Below are 22,913 nucleotides of genomic sequence, written 5' to 3' on the forward strand. Positions count from 1 at the left end.
TACTCAAGTGCAAACACAAGGCAGCCATAAAAATATGACCTATATTGCAGTTCTGGAAAGAGGCTGGTAATTGGAATTTAACCACTTAAGGACCAGACCTCTTTTTAGATGTGTTGTTTACAAGTTAAAAACAGTTTTTTTTGCTAGAAAATTACTTAGAACCCCCAAACATTATACATTTTTCTAACACCTAGAGAATACAATGGTGGTCATTGCAAAACTTTCTGTCACACCGTATTTGCGCAGCGGTCTTACAAGTGCACTTTTTTTGGGAAATGTAATGCGAAATTTAGTAAGTTGATACCCAACATGTCACGCTTCAAAATTGCTCCCGCTTGTGGAATAGGGACAAACTTTTACCCTTAAAAATCTCCATAGGTGACTTTTAAAAAAATTTACAAGTTGCATGTTTTGAGTTACAGAGGAGGTCTAGGGCTAGAATTATTGCTCTCGCTCTACTGATCGTGACCATACCTCATATGTGTGGTTTGAACACCGTTTTCATATGCGGGCACTATTCACGTATGCGTTTGCATCTGCGTGTGAGCTCGGCAGGACAGGGCGCGTTTAAAAAATGTTTTTATTATTATTTTTTTATTTTACCTTTTATTTTTTATTTTTAAATGGTTTAAAAAAAAAAATTGTAAACATCCCTTGTAATAGAAAAAAAGCATGACAGGGCCTCTTAAATATGAGATCTGGGGTCAAAAAGATCTTATATTTACACTAAAATGCAATTTAAAAAAATGTCATTTAAAAAAATGATTTAAAAAAATGGCCCTTTAAGAGCTATAGGCAGAAGTGACGCCTGCAGTGTCACGGAGATGGGTTCCCCTCACTCATCTCCATGCACAGCCAGTGAGAGGACCGGATTGCCTCAGCCCCTGCCGACAGCTCCAGTAAGTGGAGGAGGGCAGCGGAGCACAGCGAGAGGGGGGGGGGGGCCTCTCCCGCCATCGATAAAAGTGAACTCGTGGCGAACCTGTCAGATACCACTTTTATCTTGTAGTCGACTGCCGGCCGAACACAGGGATACCGGGTTATGGCAACTAGCTGCTGCCATAAAAACGATATCAGTCCTCAAAGTGAGGACGTATATCGGCAGTCGGCAAGTGATTAAAGTGCATCTATGGTCAACATTTAAAATCATTAAATTCATTTTCACATTGCATTTCAACTATTTCAAGCCTATTATTATTCTGAATGATCTTGAAGTTTGTAAATCTTTGTGAAGATCCTCACATATACTTCCTTGAATTCTGTGACATGTATCCACTATGCCCTGTGTTTATGAACTGCTGTGTCACACATTTTACAGAGCCTGCCTTCTGAACTACAGAGGTGCTGAGAGGAATTTCAGAAGGCAGAGTCAGTGCAGGAATCACTGCTTGCAGGCAGAAAGGTACTATGGGATATGTAGTCCTTAGTGGATTGTCAAAATAATTGTTTGTATTACTTTTACAAAGCTGATGTTAAAAAATGAAGGTTTATGCTGTGACCATAGAAGTCCTTTAACCTACCAGTGTTTATTTCGTTTTGTAGATTAGCACTTCTGGGTCCCTCATCTGGTGGAGTTGCTTCTTCTCTTATAGATTCCGTTTGGTTATAGTCTAAAGTTTCTAATTGTTCCTGCTTTGTTGAATCCATGGAGACAGAGGTATTTGTGTCTCTAGGTATGAGATCAGGCGAAACTGGAGCTACCTGTAAGTAAAAAAATAAACATTATCGCGGCTTACAATAAATTTTGTGTTACCAAATTCACTCTAGCTTTGAATTGAAACAAATGCTGTGTTTGGTACTGAATAGGCCTTTAATGGGCAAACCATACTATTATGTGACTTTTAGTAATGCCACATGGTAAATATGCAGCAATCATTCAGAAAATATTTACACTGATGTTCATTTCCAATAGCAGTCCATTGGTGGTCAGGTTTGAATCTTTGCGGTGTGTTACGACATGCATTAATGTTAGCTGTGATAAGGCAACACATTTGTTTTAAAAGGGTTCCAACACACAACCAAGGACCTTTAAATGCACTATTTTTCTTTTCACGGTTTACTTCTATGTGTTATGGTGTACTAAAATCACCAGGACCAGATGGCTTGCACCCGAGAGTCCTTAGGGACTTAGTTAAGCAATTTCCAGACCATTATTCCTAATTTCTATGAACAGTTTACTAACTAAAATGGTACCAGCAGATTAGAGAAAAGCCAATGTAGCTCCATTTTTTAAAAAGGGCCAAGATACATCCCTGTGAATTACAGACCAGTGAGCCCAACATCAATAGTATGCAAGCTCTTGGAAGGGATGATAAGGGACTATATACAAGATTTAATTAAGACGGTATCAGTAGCAGTAATCAGCATGGATTCATAAAGAATCGTTCTTGCCAAACCAACCTATGTAGAAAAATGTAAAATAATGCATTTGGATAGCAAAAATATGAAGACAATGTACTTACTAGGGGGAGAACCTCTGGGGGAATCTAGGATAGAAAGGACCTGGGGGTCCTACTAAATGATAGGCTCAGCAATGGCATGCAATGCCAAGCTGCTGCAAGCAAAGAAAACAGAATATTGGCATGTATTAAAAGGGGATTAACTCCAGAGATGAAATCATAATTCTCCCATTCTACAAGACTCTGGTCTGGCCGCACCTGGATTATGCCATCCAGTTCTGGGCACCAGTCCTCAGGAAGGATGTGTTGGACCTGGAAAGAGTCCAGAGAAGGACAGCAAAGCTAATAAAGGGACTGGAGGACCTTGGTTATAAGGAAAGGTTACGAGCACTGAACTTATTATTCTCTATGGAGAAGAGACGCTTGAGAAGGGGATATGATTTCAATGTACAAATACCATACTGGTGACCCTACAATAGGGATAAAACGTTTCCACGAAAAGGAATTTAAAAAGAAATGCGGCCATTCGCTAAAGTTAGATGAGAAGCGGTTTAACCTTAAACTGCGTAGAGGGTTCTTTACTGTAAGAACGGTAAGGATGTGGAATTCTCTTCCACAGGCAGTGGTTTCAGCGAGGAGGATCGATAATTTCAAAAGGCTATTAGAGAGGCACCTGAACGACCATAACGTACAGGGATATACAATGTAATACTGACATAAAAGCACACACATAGGTTGGACTTGATGGACCTGTGTCTTTTTTCAAGCTCATGTAAAAATGTAGGTCCACTGTAGTGCCTTGGGGATGTAGGCTGGGGTGTCCTGCAATTCAATGGACAGCACCACAATGCACCGCAGTTTTTGTGTCACTGTATGTCACAGTAAAACGCATGGTGCAAAACTGGTTGGAAGCAGAGAAGTTGCATAGCATGAGGCTGCTGTGCTTCATAGATGCCCCCTGAAAGGGATACAAGAGATTATAGGGATGTTTTTTAAAACTTAAACTGAAGTAAAGTCAGCAGATTGCATGAGCACTGAAGGATTTTACTTCTTGCTCACAGCTGTTCTGTTATGCTTTATTAATTACTTACCATTTGCTTAGAGAAGACCTCTACAGGTGTCTTTCCTATGTTGTTAGCCTGAGTCAATGGCCTAACATGGAAGTTTGTTCCAAGAGCTCCTCGGTTTTTTAATGTCACCGTCAGTGTCGCTGTCTCTCCAATGACATGCATGCCGAAGTCAATTAATTCCTTATCCAGGGCCAACTGAAAGAAATGGTTTCGGTCAGCAACGATTAAGGTTATCATTAATATTCACAACACAGATTCTGGATAAAACCAGCAGACTAATTAACTTTATGGAAAACATAAAATAAATGTGAACATATTTCTCCACTTTTAATTATTAATTTTATTTCTCAGGCCTTATTCCAAATTACTTTGTTTATTAGCTGTTTATCACACTAAAAATGTAAAACATTTAAAACAACAATCTGCACATACTGTATGTTCTGAGTAACTACAAGCATGTAAACAATCTCACCCACACAGACATTCCATTATATTGTTCCACTAAAAAAAAAATAAGGATTTTCTGTACATATTTCTAAAAGATCAGCAAGAGATGAGTCTCAAGGATTTAAGGCAGGGTGGATATGTCATTTTAAATCCCCTAATGTCCTATTTAAAGTCTTACTTAACAATACAATACACACAGCTGGATGTTCTGTAACCTACAGCTACCAGTCAGATGTTATATTCTGATCTATTATTCTGAAATGTATTGTTGATCAAATCAATTGCATTAGCTAGCTTCAAGAAATAAACATCTCTAATGAGTGAAGGGCAAAAATAGACGTGATTCCTTCTTTTCTTAGAACTGTAAGTCCCTCCGTACATTTGCATCTTAGTATTCCTGCCTGTAAAAAGTGCTCAGCATTGCATGCTTCATTCTTAAAGATAAAATTACAGTTGCACCGATACTAGCCATTTCCGTGAGTATTGGTACTCTGATACGGAAACCGATACCCAAAGTGATATCACTTGGGAGCAGACCGCCTTCTACTCCTCTCCAGACAGTGCAATCCCTGCCTCCTCCTCCCAGTGGCATCGCTAGGTGCAGGCCCACCAATCCTAACAGCCCACAAGCTTTGTCTCCTCGCTGCACACCTCCCTCCGTCAGCTCTGACTTCCGGCCACACAGATCGCTGGATCCGGGTTCTCCCTGGCTGGATGCTGAAGCAGAGAATAGGAGGGGCTATGTATGAAGACACTGTATGGGCAGTATCCTGTTGTATTAAGCAGCAGGGCTCTCTCCCTCCTCTGTGTGCTGTAGGGCCAGCTTCTCTCCCGCAAGAGACTCCTGCACCATGCCTACAGTCCCTGACTGTCTTCTGTACCATGCCTGCAGGCCTTGACTGTCTCCTGTACCATGTCTGCAGTACCTGACTGTCTCCTGTAACATGCCTGCAGTCCCCGACTGTCTCCTGTACTATGCCTGCAGTCTCTGGCTGTCTCCTGTACCATGCCTGCAGTCACCGCTGTCACTTCTGCCTGTTGCCTCCTCCTTCCCTCTACCAGCTGTCACCTTCTATCCCCATTCTCTTCTCCCCAACGATCACAGCCTTTTCCATCCCAACTCTCCCACCCCACAATCCCTATTTCACCCTCAACTACCTAGCCCTCACTTACCCCTCCCCTCCCACTCTGCAATTACCCAACTCCTGGACAAACCACAGCAGGAAGTCCTATTGTATATAGAGCTGGGGTTTACAATTAATTACGGTCTTGCCCTTGGGGGTATCATCCCTATGATCTATAAATATAGACGTACGACAAATCTGGGACTTAAATTATACCACCCAGGGTGTAGCACAGACACAAGAAGTATAGATCTAAAATTCAAACATTTTATTTTGGACATATCCATTAAAAATCTATTTTTTTTTTAAATTTTATACAGATTAGCCATCCAAAACTTTGTATATGTGCAGTCTTGGGATCAAGTTATAATGTTGATGCATTTCACAGGGGACCCTGCTTCATCAGGACCTGAGATCATGGATATGTTTGTATAAATTAAACACCAGAAAGATTTGTTGTACCCCATGGTGGAACTACCAGGGTCACAAAGGTCGACTTGCGACTGGGCCCAGGAGTTCCATCACTGTGGGGGGGCCCAAGGCTCAAAGAGAGGAGCGTTTGTAGAAGACTTGTAACTGGGAATCCTGACTTCACCCCCCACCAACCATCACTGCTTGTGTGCAGCTCCCTCCCCGCTCTAATCTCCTCACTGGGATTTCGATCCTCATATCTGGTAAATATAAAGGCCACTTTTCAGGATCGACTCTCGTGACCAAGGGCTCTGCTGCTCTATCTGCTTCCAGGGAGTGCAGGCAACCATGAGGCATTTGTTATCTGCAGCTCGGCTGTAGGATCATAGTCGGGGCTGTGAAGTCTGTGTGTGTGTTTAGGGATCAAGGCAAGGCCTGGAGGAGGGAGGGGCAGAGCCAACTGCCCCAGGTGGCATATTAAGGGGGGGGGGGGCTTAAGCTGCTTGGGCCTCTCCCTCACTGACAGAACTTATTCACTGCTGTCACAAGAAGAGCTGCCGGCTTCTGCTGAGGAAAGAATTCAGGATTTATTTTTTCCTTCCAGCAGAGGGCACATTTCTCTTCTTATTCTCTATACCCTTGTCATAGAAAAAGCTGACTGTGCATTAACTGTGAGTACAAAAAGGGGAGACAAACCCCCCCCCCCTCCCCCCAGACCATTACACACCTTTCCTCAGCCCCCTTATCAGAACACAGCAGCTCAGTTGGGGAGATCGCTGCACTAACATTGCATAGTTAGTATGGTGACCTCTCAGTTTTTGTTGTTGTTTTCAGACTGTTGGGTTGAAAGAAAAAAAATTGTAAGGTGTGTAGCAGGCTGGGCTTTTGTTCAGGGGAAACTTGGTGGAACTCCCTTCCACCACATCTGGCTCAGACCCTTTGGTGCCTGCTCACCACAATCACTTGTAAACACAGGACTCTGGTTTCTGTTTTTACAAGCGACAGCTCTGCACTCTGTGTGTAACCCCCATGAACTCTGCACTCTGTATGTAATGCAATCCTGATATTTAATGCCCCTTTAAGACCCTTCTACTGTTTCTGAAATATGACCACACCCACTATTTGATGTGATTTGGAGGGTGTGTGTGGGGGAGGGGTTTTGGGGGGGTCGTGGTTGAGTTCCAGCACCTATTGTTTGAGAAAAAAAGCCCTGGTTACAGGTGAATTTACAGTATGTTGTTGGTTAATTTATTTTGGGTTAGGGCTACCACCTGTTCAGATTCTTGTATATTTTTCTAAGCGTTACCCACATCATGTCCTAACATTATTTCTTTTACCTGCATCCTATCAGGGGTGACAATGCTGGCTGGGATTTCAGTACAACAGAGGTACTGTCTTATCAGTTAAAACAGAAAGTCAACAAAGTCAAAAGTGTTGAAATGGGTGGCAGAACCGCACAATTAATATCTTGTTCACCCCATCCACTGGAAGTTCACTAGGAGACAGATGTCGAGACTGGCACTGGTAGGACAAAGGTTTGAGTGCTCATGTGGATGAGCACTCAAACATAAATCTTTTTTTATATAAATCTTTATTTATATGAATATGTCTTTCCTTCTTTCCCATATGATTTAATGCTCTGGAGATATCCTTTTGGAAGTGGCAAATGGTAATCTGTATGTGGGACCTAAAGACCTTGTTTGGGACCTTTCAAAACAAGCAGGTTTGACCTTTAGCAACAAAGGTCCAGCTGTTCTACTGAGTGTGTCCTCTGCATGGTGGTGGAGTATGCACACTGGGTGCCACTTGAAAGAATTATGATTTTCATTGGAGCACAAGCACAGTAGAGAATATTTAATGCTTGATGAACACAGGGACTTTTATTTCAAGATATTTATATTTCACTGTGGAAAATGTACATTTACTATTCATGGACTTTTTTGTTTTTGTTTACTTATTCCAGAAAGTTAGAAGCACACTGGATTTCTTGCAGATAAGTAAGTATTTTTCTGTATTTGCAGTGCTTTAAAGAGGTAAATCATGGGAAAAATGTGCATGCATTGCAGAGATGTAGTAAAATGTTATTTTTTTATGCTGATCTGTTCTTTAAGCCTCCTCTCCCACGTTACAGAAACCCCCCTCAAGTCTGCCTCCTACTGCTCCCAGCATCATATGGTGCCAAGTGCCAGACCCACAGAGGGATATTTTGCACAGTACTGACTGCAGTCTCAGTGGTAACGCTAGGGGCATCAGCCACAACTTCCACGGCCAGTAACAGGGTAGGAAGGATAGGAGACAGATGATCAGGAAGATGATACAACGGCTAGGTGACAGGTAGGGCTGAACTCCAGTACAACCAGCTGCTCCAAATGTTCTGCTGGTGGTGCTGTTTTTCTATTCCTATGCCATGATAAATAGGTGGGCCAAAAGTAGTGCTTAATATGAAAACTAAAACTGTGGGGTTGATTTACTAAAACTGGAGAATGCAAAATCTGCCCCAGTTCTGTGTAGAAACCAATCAGCTTCCAGGTTTTTTTTTGTCAAAGCTTAATTGAACACGTTGAGGTTTGAAGTGAATTGGCAAAGCTGCACCAGATTTTGCACTCTCCAGTTTTAGTAAATCAACCCCTGTATGTCTCTAATCAAGCCTATTATACAACAGTTTCTTTCTGGAACAACTTAAAAGCCATTTTTTTTCAGCAGAAACTATATTAACTCCCCCAGCAACTACAATTAATCCTGCAGTAGAATCATTAAACCCCCAACAGCAACAATTCAAAATAAGGAGGTGAGGAATAAGGAAGGTACAGCATGGTATACAGAATGAGGAGGTGCAGAATAGGGAATGTACTGCATGGTATATGGAATAAGTAGGTGTGGAATAGGGAATGCACATAATGGCATATGGTATGAGGCAGTGTAAACACCCTCTAATAAAGTCATGTGGGATGACATGACAATGCAGGATAGAAATTGTGCAGCATGGCATATGGAATGAGGCAGTGTGGAATAGGGAACGTATAGCATGGCATATGGAATGAGGTGTTGTGTAATAGGGAATGTACATAATGGCATATGAAACAAGGCGGTGTAAACACCCTCTGATAAAGTAATGTGGGCGTGACGAAACATGTAAGGGCGGGGCCTGTGAGGTGATTGTATCTACCTGGAAGTGCCACCGGATTGCTGTAACTAGGTGATTTATTACATGGCTATTAGGTTTGCGCAGACAATAACCCAATTCAATAATGGCATATGGAATGAGGCAGTGTGGAATAGGAAATGTACAGCATGGCATATAGAATGAGGTGGTGCAGAATAGGAATGTACAGCATGACATGTTAAATAAGGTGGTGTGGAATAGTAATTTACAGCATGTCATATGGAATGAGGTAGTTCAAAATAGAGAACATGTAGCATGGCATATGGTATCAAGACAGAGGCAAAAAGGGACCATACAGCATGGGATATGGCATGTACTAGCAGAACTATTTTTGTACCTTATTAGAATAATCCCAACCATTCAGACCTCCAGCAACGTGTACCTACTATTGATTTCAGTAATAGCTTAGCTTATCAGTCCCCACATGAGAGTTAATTGCCTCTGTAGTGTCCCATTCAGACCTGTCAGCGTGGAGCTGCAGGGATTGCAAGGACAAACAGCTCCAATGCTCACTGCTGTTACATGCAAACAACCAACTAAGACAGAGGAACACTTACACTACTTACTTCCTCTGCTGTGCTTTGCATTAGTTGATGCCATCAGTCATAGCCTGGCAAAGAAAGTGAGGAGTGTATTTTATTTGTATTTATATTTGTGACAACAGCAGTTGGCTGAACTGTCTGTCACAATTAATCTCAGTTGACTAGATGTCTGATGTTTGTGGATGAGCGTTGGGGAGGTGCATTGGATGGTGTGAGGGGGATATAATATGGTTAAACTACACTGGGTTTAACCACACCCATTGAGCTACACCTCCATTTCCTGAGTTTGGTTTTCTATAGATTAAAGGGCAACTTTAGTTTGGTACAGGAAGGAATTTGTTTTAAGGTCAGCAGAAAGGCTAGGTTAAGACTCATGCTCAGAGCAAATTTTATCCCTACTCCAAAAACCAGCATACTGATAGGAAAGTTTTCAAGTCAGTTCTGCCAGCTTAACACTCTTCAAACTTATCTGAATACATGTAAATCCCAGTACAGTAGAGGAGAGCATCTGTGCATTACCTCACACTTCTTAGTGGTACACTTTACAGGAACAGTGAAAGGACCAGTCTGCGCCAGGAACTTCACTTCCCCTTCAAGATCTTCATCAATCTGCATCATAAATTATTAAGATCCTTTAAGACACAATACTAACAAAAAAGTTCAACCACAGATTAAAGAAATACTACACACTCCACTTTTAATCAAGATTTAGCAAAGCACTGCGTGAAAACAGAGAGATATTTCTAAAATATAGTCCAAAATATAATGACTTAAAACAAACACTGTCAACCAAAAATCAGCTGCTATGGGATTCTATAAGAGAGCAGTGGCAGATTGACATCCTGCCAACACTCCCCAAAGTAAGAGGGCACTGCTATTTTCAGGGTCTGTGCTTCTTTTCAGGCAATTAAAATTATTCATTTAATTTTATGATTATTAAGGAAACCTTTTTTATTTAAAACCTACTAATCACTATAATGTACCAAGAGCTGTAGGTCTAAGAGTTTTAGTTGGAGCTCTCTGAGACCTGAGAACTATTTCAAGGGTTCCTCCATGGTAAAAAGTTTGAGAAAGGCTGGCCTAACCCTTCTCCATTCTACTAAAAATCTGTTCTTGCGTTTGTAAATTAAATTTCTAAGTAACGGTTATAGTTGTCTGTGTGCTCAGGAGGGACACAGACAACAATAAAAAACCTCAGAGAGGCTCTATCGCTTCTCTGCTATATCTAAAACTAAGGCTCGGCTCACACTAGCCCGACTCTAAAGTCACGTTCCTTTTAGTCCAGCTTTGGAATAAGACTTTGTTGTGGCTTTTTACACTCTGTGGCATTGAAGTCATATCAAAGTCAGAACAAAGTAGTGCAGGAACCTTTTCTAAGGTCAGACAGACTTGCATAGTATCAGTTAAGACAACTCTCATAGGGAAACATTGAATTTCACATGTCATCCAACTTGGGGTCTCACAAGTTGGATCCTATGTTGCGTCAGTGTAAACCGAGCCATAATAAAGCATTTTGAAAATCTTGAGTTCAGCTTTAAAGACCAATTCCAGCCAAATAGTTATTTTGTTGGGTAAAGAATATAATATCTATTACATTTTATTGCTGCTCATGTCTTCCTGTCCTGGCAATACCCATTCCCCTGATTGCTTGTTCTTGTGTCACAGGGAATGAAAGTGGGTGTAAATCTCCCCAAGGAAAACACAGCAACTTAAACTTGACAGAAGTTCTAGCCTTTGCCAGAACTAAATAACACCCCTTTCACACCAGGACGTTTTGCAGGCACTATAGGGTTAGAAATAGCGCCTGCAATCCGCCCTAAAGAAGCTGCACCATTGTGTGTAGTGTGAAAGCCCCGAGGGCTTTCACACTACAGCGGTGCGCTGGCAGGACGTCAGAAAAAAGTCCTGCCAGCAGCTTCTTTGGAGCGGTGAAGGAGCGGTGTGTTTACCGCTCCTCCACCGCTGCTCCCCATTGAAATCAATGGGGCAGCGCTGTAATGCCGCCAGCAAAACGCCGCTATTGTGGCGTATTGCCGGCGGTTTTAACCCTTTCGCGGCCGCTAGCGGGGGGTAAAAGCGCCCCGCTAGCGGCCGAAATGCGCCGCGAATCCCGGGGGTAAAACGCCGCTAAAAATAGCAGCGTTTTACCGCCGTCGCAAAGGGCGGTGTGGTGTGAAAGGGGTCTAAGGGTTTTTCTTGAGTTTTGTTGTGACATACTGATATTTGCTGCTTTTGCCCTACAGAAGATTGACCACTTGTTTAAAACACATTTGTCATCTAGATTTGCCTGCTCCAACATCTGGATTTTTGTATCTTCACTGCAAAACCCAGATATCAGTAGGGCGCTGAATTTAAAATATGGCCAACGTTAAGCTGGCAGGCATGATCTAATTTAAGCCTTTCCAAAAGGTGAATTATTGATTACATCTGTGGAGACCACTGCTCTGAATCCCTCTTGCTGATTTAGCAGCTAACATCTTCATGTACATACAGCAGCTTTCACTCACTCCACCCTCCAAAATCACATTATAACTACGGTAACAGGAATATTCTGAGTGAATGCTGTCAAGCAGCAGCTGAATGCACAAGAATGCTTTAGAATTCGATAAGATCTTTATTTTTATCTTTGAATAGCTTTTATGGATGGGACCCAGAAATGAGAAGATTATGTTAGTTTACAGTATGCTGCAAACCTATGAGACTTCTATTTGTTTTTGACAAATGTGCAGCTTTAATCTGCATATAGGTTTACTTTAGTGAACTCCTTTGCTGAAAAATATGCAAATTGGTATCGCCATCATGCTAATATAATGATTTCTAGGTCACTGACCTGAAATAAGTATGTATTCAGTAATTGGAGATCTTGATCCCAATACTTGGTCCAAATAAGTGGCTAGGCAAGTATTGATGGCACTGGATCAGTATGATAGCCAGCATCGTCATAGGAAGGAGTTAGTAATGGCAACCTGCTAAGCTTTCTCAGAAAAGGTTTCCCTTAAATTGGATGTAAACCCGAAATTTTTTATTTTTTTTTGTCTGGCACAATATAGAGTATGGGATTTCAGATCAGCTGCGCCCAGTTTTGCCACAAAGAATTAATCCAGCTCTGAGCAATCCTCTTATCTTTTTTTCAGTGAACTAAAACGGACAAACTGAAAACTTTGTCCGTTCTTCCCCCTTGCTGTGATTGACAGGTGATTTACATATCTCGTGTACTAGCCTAAGACATGCATTATTTTTTTAATTCCCACCCCCACTCATTTAGCAGCTTTTCAAGGATTGGCTGTTCCACACCTTAGCATGATTTGGCATGCTGAAGTCATGTGGGGACTTTTCTGGGTTTTGACTGGATGTTCGTGATCACAGCAGAAGTTCAGTGTAAGAAATACACAGGAGAAAATGCATGATAAGGGGAGTGCAGAGGTGGGCAGGGAGTCTACTGATATCATGACTCCACCCACTGAGCCCTGGAAAACAGACCCACCCACAAAATCTGCAGTTTTTCGGGTCTCATAGCAGACAGAGGCGAGACATTTGACAGATAAGTATACATGCAGGAGGCATGTATATCCTTCTAGATAACCAATATTGTAGTACTTTAGAAAGGATGAGAGTGGGTTTACATCCACTTTAAACATCTGTCCAGGCGTCATGAGCCACCTGTTTTATGGTCTTGTATTAGCCAACAATTTTCTGTAGTGACAGGTTTTCTTTAAAGAGGAATTCTGCACAAAACCACATTGTTTTCAAACAAAACAACATTTTTCCAAAAAAAACTTACATTTTATATATATCGTATATATATTATTATTATTAAGCAAATGCTTTTGGATAGAGAATAAATTACATGCCAGAGAATTAATTGTTTTTGCCTTAACAGCATAAACGCTGTCCATCTGTTTGAACCATTTTCCTGAGAAAGTATAGAGGCTGATTGTGCTGAACTCTCCTGAAAATGCTAACGGTCATGCTGAATCAGTGGATTCCGCATTTTAGGAGTTGCTAACCTGAAACAAGTGTGCAGGCCTTCTGACATAATATGACTTTCCTGGCCTGTTTTTGGCCATTGGCTCAGAATCTTCTAAAGGCAGACAGTGTAAGACAACTAGATTTTCTGGAAAGAGGTCAGTAATGGCAGCTTCCATACAGGTTTTCTTTAAGAGCCTATTCACAATTGTTTTGATACAGCAAGACTCATACTTTTGCTGCATGAAAATGCATTGCAAGTACAAATACTATTCTTTTCTACATCATTGGTTCACTTTTTTACACTGCAGGTTAGTGTGAAAGAAAAGGGGAAACTATATGAGCCCATTCACAGCTGTGCTTTTTGTTGTGGCACGTGCACTGCATGCATATGGAACAGTATGAATCCAGACTAAAAGTGCCCTTTAAGACTGCTTGTTTCAGATAAGGCTGTTCAGCTTATACAGTGCAGAAGGACAAATCCCCCACTGTGCCAGCAGCTGTCAGAATACCCAAATGGTGTCTGCAGCTGATTTGGTGCAGCTGCTGTTCGGCCTACAATTTTCTGACTGGCGACTTTGAATTTTCAGTTAAGGGATGCTCATCAGGAACCGTCCAAAATTTGATCGGTGCATAACCAGCCTAATGCCGCGTATACACGATTAGAAATTCGGCCAACAAAAGAGTGATGAGCGCTTCTGGTCCGAAAATGTGACCGTGTGTATGCTCCATCGGACTTTTGCTGGCTGAATTCCAGCCATCAAAAGATTTAGAGTATATTCTCAATTTTTCGGTCGGAAAATCCGATCTTCAGTACCAATTCCAACACGCAAAATTCCTATGAATGCTCGGAAACAATTCAACGCATGCTTCGAAGCATTGAACTTAATTTTCTCGGCTCGTCGTAGTGTTGTACGTCACCGCAGTCTTGACGGTCGAAAGTTCAGCAAACTTTTGTGTGACTGTGTGTATGAAAGCCAAGCTTGAGTGGAATTCCGTCAGAAAAACCATGTAAGATTTTTCCAACGGAAATTCCACTCATGTGTACGGGGCATAACAGTCATCTCTCACCATTGGGAAGTTGGGGCTGCAGAATGTTGAACACCTTATCAAGATGTTTGATACAATCCATTCACTGCTAGATCAGAACCCCTCCTTACAGCTGCTGAGTGCAGGGCCTCTGATCATTATTTATTTATATTTATTTGTGCGACAATGATCTCAAGAAGAAGCCAAAACCTACTTATGGCCATAGCTAGCATTACACTGTTTTCATCATAGTTTTGACAGACATAAATCAAGCAGAAGCCATTATACATGGATTAAGGTTTGACCAGTCCAGCAGGGACCAGCCACATTTTGACCGATATATGGGAAACCTGGTTCTACAGTAGTCAATCCACTGATCAACCTTTGTACAAGCAGCCTGCAACGCTGATCAGTGTAATCTGATGGTGGGGAGAACACCATTAGAGTGACAAATAGCTCAACGGAAGGGATTACTCCATCCACCTCGTAAGTGTGGATGGTAGAATCATGTTATTGTTTTTGTTCATGCAACCCACTGGTAGCATGAAAAAAAACATCTCTCCTTACTCTCATCTACTGCATTATCTGATTTGAGTTTTAAAAAAAAGAGTTTAAACTACAAAATCACATTTAACTACATCAGATGTGTACTGTTTAAGTTATCTTACCATTGGTTTAAATGTAACTACCATGTCACATGACATTCCAGCAGACATTTGTCCAGGTGGGTCAAATCTGTAAAAGACAAAATTAAGTTAAAGTAGTTTTGCACCCTGAAGTTATCGGAATGTGTTTGCTATCAAATTATCAGCAAGAAAATACTCTACAGTGGACCACTCAAATCTCAAATTCAACTTCACTTTTTTTTATACCAGTGAACTAGCTTTTTTGACTGCCCAGCTTCAATTCCCCTATTCAGTGACAGCAATCCAGTGGTCATTAAGGTCGTCCTTATTGTGCAAATAGCAAGACATGTGGATGGAGCTTGGCTTTGTAGTCGTAGAAGTTTTAAAATCTATTATTGGCACATACCATCAGATGATTGGACATGGATAAGCTTTTAAGGACATTTCCCCCTGAGGCATCTCCCATATAAACCTACCCCACTCCGTAAAGCCTCAGTTTAGAAGCAAGCAATGCAGAATATACCAGAGAAAGAAAGGAAAAGTGTCCTGTGACCTGTACTGTACTCCAAGATATGAAATATACAGGTGAGTCAAAATTCATTATTTCATAATTGTGCAGTACAGGACACAGGCAGCTTGTTCATAAACCATGGGATGTCCCCAAGCAATAAATACGAAGGACGGCTTCAATTAGGGAAACAGAACTTTGCCAATTGGCCCAGAAACAGTGTTCAAAAGACCCAAGTAAAGATTGCTGATGTGAGAACCTTGTGGCCAAAAGTGGCATCAAATGTTGGACATCCATCTGGTAAAACTTAAAAAGTGTTACTAAACCCAGGACCCTGTATTCACTATATCTAGTCTCCCACAGTACACAGAACTTGGAAATGCAATCATTTTAGTAAATATAAACTTCTAAATACCTTTTCTCATCAGCAGTATATATCAGTCTTGTGACTTCTATCCGTTGCTGGTTAAAGCTTGTAGGAGGAGTTTTCATACTGCACTGTCCTATCAGGATCCAGGACCTTTGACCCTCTGTCTGGACAGTGCTGATTGGCCCTGTGCTGAACATATGCACTCTCCCAAGAAAACCTCTCTAGCAATACACACCAAGCTGAGCATGTGCAGCCTGACTCCAGTAACTCTGTCTTATCCGGACATGTTCTGGAGTCAGTGGAAGAAAAGGAGGATCTGTGCATACAAGATCAAGCAGCTTTTTTACACAATGCAAAGGATTAACCTCTTAGGTTCTACAGTGAGTATAACAAGCATGCTTTACTGCATATACTGGCTGATTTTACTGTTGCAGATTTATTAACCCTTTAGAAAGTATGAACAGAAGTCCAGGTGGGCAACAGAGGTTTGGTGCCAAAATGCCTAGGAACTCCCAATGACCTGGTGGAATGGGAGCGCAACAGTGCAGGAGGAGGTTTTTGGTTAAAAGAAAAACTTTTTTGGAAGCAAGTTAATAATCCACTGTGCAATGCTGGATTTTGAAGCAGGGTGCCCCTTGTGAGGTCCTGAGGAGCGAACAAACAGGGAATCTGTTTGTCTGATGGAAGCAGTAGCTTTGAGGTATACTCCAATGGCTCTGGCTGCATCCATGCAATGTAGAGACAATTACTTTGGTTGCTTCAAAGCAGGGCACAAGGATGTCAGTACAATGTCCTCACTGAGGTGAAACGAGCTTTAGAAGAAAAGATGGTCTTGATGTAAGACAACCTTATCGTTGTGAAGTATAAGGAAAGGCTCTTTACAGGAAATGGCCGCCAGTTCCTAAGAACATCCGACAGGCGTGATAGTTACCAAAAAAGGTTACTTTGCTGGCAAAAGCCTCCAGTGGAATATCCCTAATGGGTTAAAAAGGTGGTTTCTGAAAAACAGAGAGAACCAAATTAAGGTCATGGGACCTTAAATGTTGTTTTAGGAGGAAAAAGGTTTTTACAAGAGTGTGATACCAGTGGCTATGGATAAGGCTGATACCTACCTTTTTAAGGGTGCTTGCCGTGTTCTGGTCTGGACCTGTTTGCAGAAGGATCAGAATGTGAGGCACAGCGTACTCTCTGGGACTGAATTCACTGCATTCAAATCAGGAAAAATAAGATATTGAGATATAATAATATATCTTCTGTCTTCTGAGTTAGCAGATCTGGCCTGCTGGGAAGGGGCCAGGAGTTGCCTGCTAGAAGCATGAGTATGTTTGTGTAACAGGTTCTTCTGGGGCAATTTGGTGACGCTTTTTTCCTCTTGCTCTATTTTGTGGCAAAGACGAGGCAGAATTCGCACTGGAGGGTGGATTTAAATTTGCCTGAACTAAGATCAGAGGATTATTAGGGCACCTGAGGTCAAGGCTTGAAAATCTCTGGTCCTTGTAACAAACAGAGGTAGCTTGTTGTTGAAACTGGAATTCCCCAGCATTTGGAATATTTGGCATATCAGATTTATCACATCTGGATGAAGAGACCATTACCCTTGGTATATGTGTTGGCGGCTGAGATAATCTGCCTGCCAATTGTGCACTCTTGGGATGTGGACCTCATAAATCAATAGAATGGGTAACAGGCACAAAGGCAAACACAGAAATATTAGTCCAAAATGTTCACAGTATAAGTTCTCAATGACAGTCCAAAATCCAGAGCGCAGCTCACTCTGAAGTAAACGGACAAAAAGAAAGAGAAAAAAGCGTCAGTAAGCGTAGTATTAGATAATTTAATATGGCCCCATAATGGTTTGCTCACAAGAGGTAGGCAGTATACATGCTCTTCAATATGGGTACGCTATAAGGGGTCTTTTCCATCTATTCCTCGTGCACTGGGCAGCAGTGTGTCTCACACTGTGGGGGAGACAGGAGCTGTGCTGGATGATAGACTACAGATTTTGTAGTATACTGTCTTACCTGCCCCTGTGGCCTATACTACATAGGTCGCACCATTAGACCAGCATGACAGATGGATTGGAGATCATCGCCGGTACATAGAAGAAGGGAACCGTGAACATAGTTCTGAATGTCCACAACAGATCCAACAAAGGGCTACAGCTGTGGATAGTGGTGGCCATGTCCAGAGATCTCCCCGAAGCAGAGCGCTTCCACAAGCTCTGCCAAAGGGAGACCTTATGGATATTTACTTTCAATGCCCTCTCTCCTGGTGGTTTAAACAAAGAGTTGGATGTAAATACCGTTATATGAAAAAACTGTAACATATAATATATATCCACTGTGACCCCTTTTCACTTCTCTTTCCCAATTCACAGGAATTATCTTTATAAACAATTTTATAATTGTACTATATTTGAGGGTGGTCAGGACCTCGATACCAGTAAGTAAATTGATTTGGATAAAACCATATTCCACAATGAGTTTTTTCCACAGTTAATTTTGCACAAAGCAGCCCGGATCCTCCTCTTTTCGGGTCCCTCTCTGCTGGTCCTAGCCTCTCCCTCCTTTGAGGCAGCAGCTTGATACAGGGGGCACCCAAGCTGAGTCAGAGCTCCGTGTATCCATTCAGACACGGAGCCCCCTCTCTCCCCTTATTGGCTGACTGACTTTGATTGACAGCCGCGGGAGCCAATGACACCGCTGCTCTGTGTCAGCCAATCAGGATGGCTGGATGGCTGAGGGGGATCGTGGACATCGCTGGAGAGTGAAGGGGCTCAGGTAGGCAATTAGGGGGGTTCTCTCCTCCTTCCCTTATAGGAGGGTCCAAAGCAGAGGCCTGTGTTTTGGATCAATACAGATCAGCATAGAAGTGTACTAACTCATCCATAATCACTTTGGGGCATTTAGTCCGCGTCCCAGGAGCAGTATGTAAACCAGAAATAGGGGTCTCCCCCTGCTGTGCATTAACAATTTTGGCCAGTAGATGGCCTGTCTGCTGACCTTCCTCATAATAGGCCTGCTTTCTAAAGAACCATTTTGGCTCTGCTGCAAAGACCTGCAATTGATAAAGCAGCTTTTGGGCTTCCAGCCACACCTCCAGGTTTGGGGGGGGGGGGGGGGGAGGGTCTGACACATATTGCTGCTGCATTTCCTAAACTCTCTGAGTTGGGTATGAATTACTAAAATAAGTAAAAAAGCTTGCAAACTGCCCCTGAGCTTCTGCAGAACAAAAAAACGAAACAAAAAAACATCACAGGTGCAAATAAAGAGAATGGATCCCCTTACATAGCAAGTTCCTTTCTGCCGCAGCACTCACTGTGCAAGTGATCCTTCAGACGGGATTACCCTGAAGCAGTGCTATGGTTCTGGTCCCATCAAACTGACCTCTTCAGAGAATCCCCTGGTATACTGGCCTGACTTCAGAGCCAGGTCCTTTAAACCGTATGCACAGACAGGGGTGCCAACGCAGGACTATTGCAGAGAGAACTTCAGCATAAATAATGAATTTGGAAAGCCTGTACTCAGCTGGCTAGAGACTTCCAGGATTTATTTTTTTCTTTCCTGAATCTACCGGTGTTTATTTATAGTAGAAAAACTTGACATTTCAATAAACCTCTGTGAAAAAGAAACAGTATGATGCATTGGGGTTGGCACATAAACACTGTGTCACAGAGTGAACACTAGTGGCTGTGCATTCAGTGCGGCTCGCTGTGGACGAGCCCTAAACGCTCAGATGCAATATCTTCAATGCTATCTCCATCCAGTGTTGTTGCCGAAACAGTTAATAAATATCCTGTAAATACCTAAAACACTTTCTATTGTTTTTTTAATTAAATGCAGACATGTTCTCTAATTGACTTGCTGTTAAATATATAATATGTGATTTGCAGTAGGATGATAAATCCAGACTAGAGTAATCAGGACACATTATATGGAGCCAATGAGAGCTTTGAATACAGGGATGAGGTTTTGGCACACTGTACATACATAGAGCATTGAGCTTTGAGTGTTTTTAGGACTTGCTACAATCCTCAACCATCTGTCTACATTGTGCTCAAATAATCAGCTTCAGCTAAGAATCAAAAGGGATGTGGATTTTTGCTAAAAACCCCAAATATAAGTTAATAGTGTTTTGCGGCAAATATCCTAAAGGAGTATACATTTATGTTCATCCTCCATATAGCACAAAGGTAGGCAACCTTTTAGAGGTTGAGATCTACCTGGATAACTTGGAGGAAATGTAAAGGTCGGGGGGGGGGGGGGGTTGGGGTACTAGATGGCGCCCTTTATCAAGCTCCCAAAAAAAAAAAAGACGGCATGAAGAACACATAGGGGTGGGGGGGTGAAAAATCTAGTGCATGGCCAGATGGCGCTTCGTAAAATGTGCTGAACGGCATTCGACGGAACATCGGAAATGTCCGTAATTGTCGTTCTGCACATGCGCGGCCCGACTTATGAACATTTCCGGATTACAAACAGGAGGAAAGTCTCTAACGGGTTCATAACCCGGGGAACCCTTACAGCAATTCAGTGAATAGTCAGCGATTAAAATGGTAGTTCCCAGGAAAAACAATAACTTGTATACAAGCTCAATTGGCGTGGTTAGTTCAGACACAGACTAGACCAGTGGTGGCGAACCTTGGCACTCCAGATGTTTTGGAACTACATTTCCCATGATGCTCCTGCACTCCTCAGTTTGGTTGAGCATCATGGGAAATGTAGTTCCAAAACATCTGGAGTGCCAAGGTTCGCCATCACTGGACTAGACTATGTTCAAGAACATCAGGGGTTTGTTTGGCCAGCCATGTTACCTTCCTTTCCGGTCTAACCACTCAGGGATTCGCTTTGAGTGCTGGATCATTATTTAAGTGCTTTTCTAGATCCTATAAGGAAGTCTAGAGATCTAATAAGCTCACATCCTGTTTATTATCAAGGTAGAGGTGCAACAGGTGGATATCCATAAACAATCACATTTCTTTGGATATTACTTCAATTAACTTTTTTTATTTTTATTTTTTCATCTGTCACTATGCACTTTAGTGTTCAAGCACTATATGGACTATTTTTTAATGATTTATTTTGGACTTCATTTATTTAGCGCTGCAATTTTTATTATATATGTTTTTGCACAATTGGTTTTGTTGTGATATTGCAAGCAGCTTTATTTCCCCAGGTTATTATCACTTGTGCCGTAATATTTTTAACTTTTTGCATTGTTTATTTAGATCAGAAGACCTGACTTGGTTTGCCCTGTGTCAGTGACTCACCTTCAAGAGGACAGTATTGCCAGTCAATTTTTTTTCTCAAGAAAGGTTTATTTAAAGTAAACCCATCCAGATGGAAATATGAGATCTTCTCATTTTCGAAAGTTAAAAAATTTGCAGTGATCATAGGTTCACTGCCCCATTAGTCACTTCCCTAAACAAGCACGTAGCCAGTTGGGTGTTAGAACACCTGAACATATATTTTCCAACTCAGTGACTCCCTATGTGGTGAACCAAGAACAGGGAGCCTGTACTATTAAAAGCAAGTCAATAATGGAAGCTTCCGTTTTTTGAAACCGATGGGTTGATTTTAATACAAAACCCTATGGCTTTACAAGAAACATTTGTCCACAGATAGTAGTAAATACAAACACAAACATCCTAAGGCTGGGTTCACACTGCTGCGGGGGGAGATCCGGATGTGATTCGCACCGCAAATCACATCCGATCTCCGTAGCGCTGCGAGTTCAGCCATACAGATAGTATGGCTGAACTCGCAGCGGTCCCGCAGCAAACTCGCACGGGACCCTTTTTTTCGTCCGCAACAGAATCGGATCGCATGGGCGTTCACACCATGCGATCCGATTCTTGTGCGAGTCGGCAGATCACACTGCGATATGCGATCGGATCTGGGGGTGTCATTAACATATCATTGACACTCCCAGCCGTTCGCATAGGGTAGTGTGAACTGCCGGCGGGAGTCGTGCGATGCGGGAAAACGCCGCGGATTCGCGGCGTTCCCGCATCGCAGCGGTGTGAACCCAGCCTCAATATAACATGTTAGAGCTCAGAATAGGATTCACTGGAGCCTCATTGCTTTTCATATCACATCCCTACCATGCCACCTGCAAGCTGTAAGAGAAACATTCTACAAAAACCCAGTCTTGTAATGTGACATGTCGGTTCTACTAGCTCATGAATTGTAGCATTCTTTACTCATCACTCATCCTTCACTATCACAGACAGTTCCTTGTCTTCTGTTGGGCTCTGAAGCAGCCTTTGTTTGCACAGAGAAACACAAGTGCAAAACTGTACCATAAAAAAGAAGTAATAGTCAAAAGGTAAAACTTAAAGTGTGTTTAAAGTCAAAACTTTTTTATTTTTTGTATTATTTTCTTACTTTTGGACAGAGTAGGGAATTTTTTTCCCGTGTCATTATTGTAAGAGGAAATCTCTCCAGGGCGTGGAACAGTTTTTTTTTATATATTCTTTATTTTTCGTTTTTAAAAAAACTACCAAATACAAATACAGATTATATCAATAAATCACTATCACAACTTACAATTGTATTTCGCACCCATTAACCTTACCCCCCCCCCCCCCCCCCCCGTGGAACAGTTGACACTCCTTTCCTGTGATAAATTGAAAATTTTGGATTTCTCACCACTTTGTACTGAATAAAATGATCACCAAAACAAAGAGGGGGGAATACTGCCAGCAGGACATAGACAGAAAATAACCTCACTCTATCCAAAAATTGTGGCTTTATACACACTTTTTTCAACATTTATTAGAAATTTGAAAATTAACAATGGACACAATTTACAAATAAACTTGTCAAAAAGTTATAGATATTTTGATCGCTAATGAAGGTAGATACTGTATTTGTTGGGGTAATTTCAAGTTCAAGTTCTGATTAAATCCGAACAGTTAATTACTTACTGAATGGTGATGAAGTCCTTCAGATGATCACTAACTTCCACTAGTTTGCAGAAATTTATTGTATATGATGCGTTTGTCAAAGTGATTTTTTTCTTATACGTCTTGCCCACATCAAGGTCCTATAATTGCAATTAGAAAATAGAAATAACTTTCAGTTAACTTTCTGCCTAGCATATTTGATGCTGCTCAGTCATCCTCTTAGCACATCCTCTGCCAACATGTTCACTGCTGCATGAAGGATTTAGACTTCATAATCTGTTCCAGGTCATATTTGTAAGTAATGTAGTATACATGTGTGGTAGTGCCAGAAGTTGTCAAGGGGAGGAGTAG

General features: G+C 41.8%; 1 protein-coding gene across 5 annotated transcripts in view; it reads right to left on the bottom strand.

The window, feature by feature from the left end:
* CFAP74 (cilia and flagella associated protein 74) overlaps positions 1–22,913 on the bottom strand; it is a 284,293-nt gene that overhangs the window by 189,026 nt on the left and 72,354 nt on the right. For all 5 annotated transcript variants that reach the window (XM_077457647.1, XM_077457646.1, XM_077457645.1 and 2 more), the window contains 5 exons: positions 22,584–22,702; positions 14,820–14,886; positions 9,676–9,765; positions 3,491–3,664; positions 1,521–1,701 (listed from right to left, as the gene is read on the bottom strand). In XM_077457647.1, the coding sequence (XP_077313773.1) occupies positions 1,521–1,701; positions 3,491–3,664; positions 9,676–9,765; positions 14,820–14,886; positions 22,584–22,702 (631 nt within the window). The remainder of the gene's footprint in view (positions 1–1,520; positions 1,702–3,490; positions 3,665–9,675; positions 9,766–14,819; positions 14,887–22,583; positions 22,703–22,913) is intronic.

The sequence above is a fragment of the Lithobates pipiens genome, unplaced genomic scaffold, assembly GCF_037356315.1.
Source record: "Lithobates pipiens isolate NorthernLeopardFrog02 unplaced genomic scaffold, aLitPip1_a1.2 Scaffold_27, whole genome shotgun sequence".
Taxonomy (NCBI): Eukaryota; Metazoa; Chordata; class Amphibia; order Anura; family Ranidae; genus Lithobates; species Lithobates pipiens.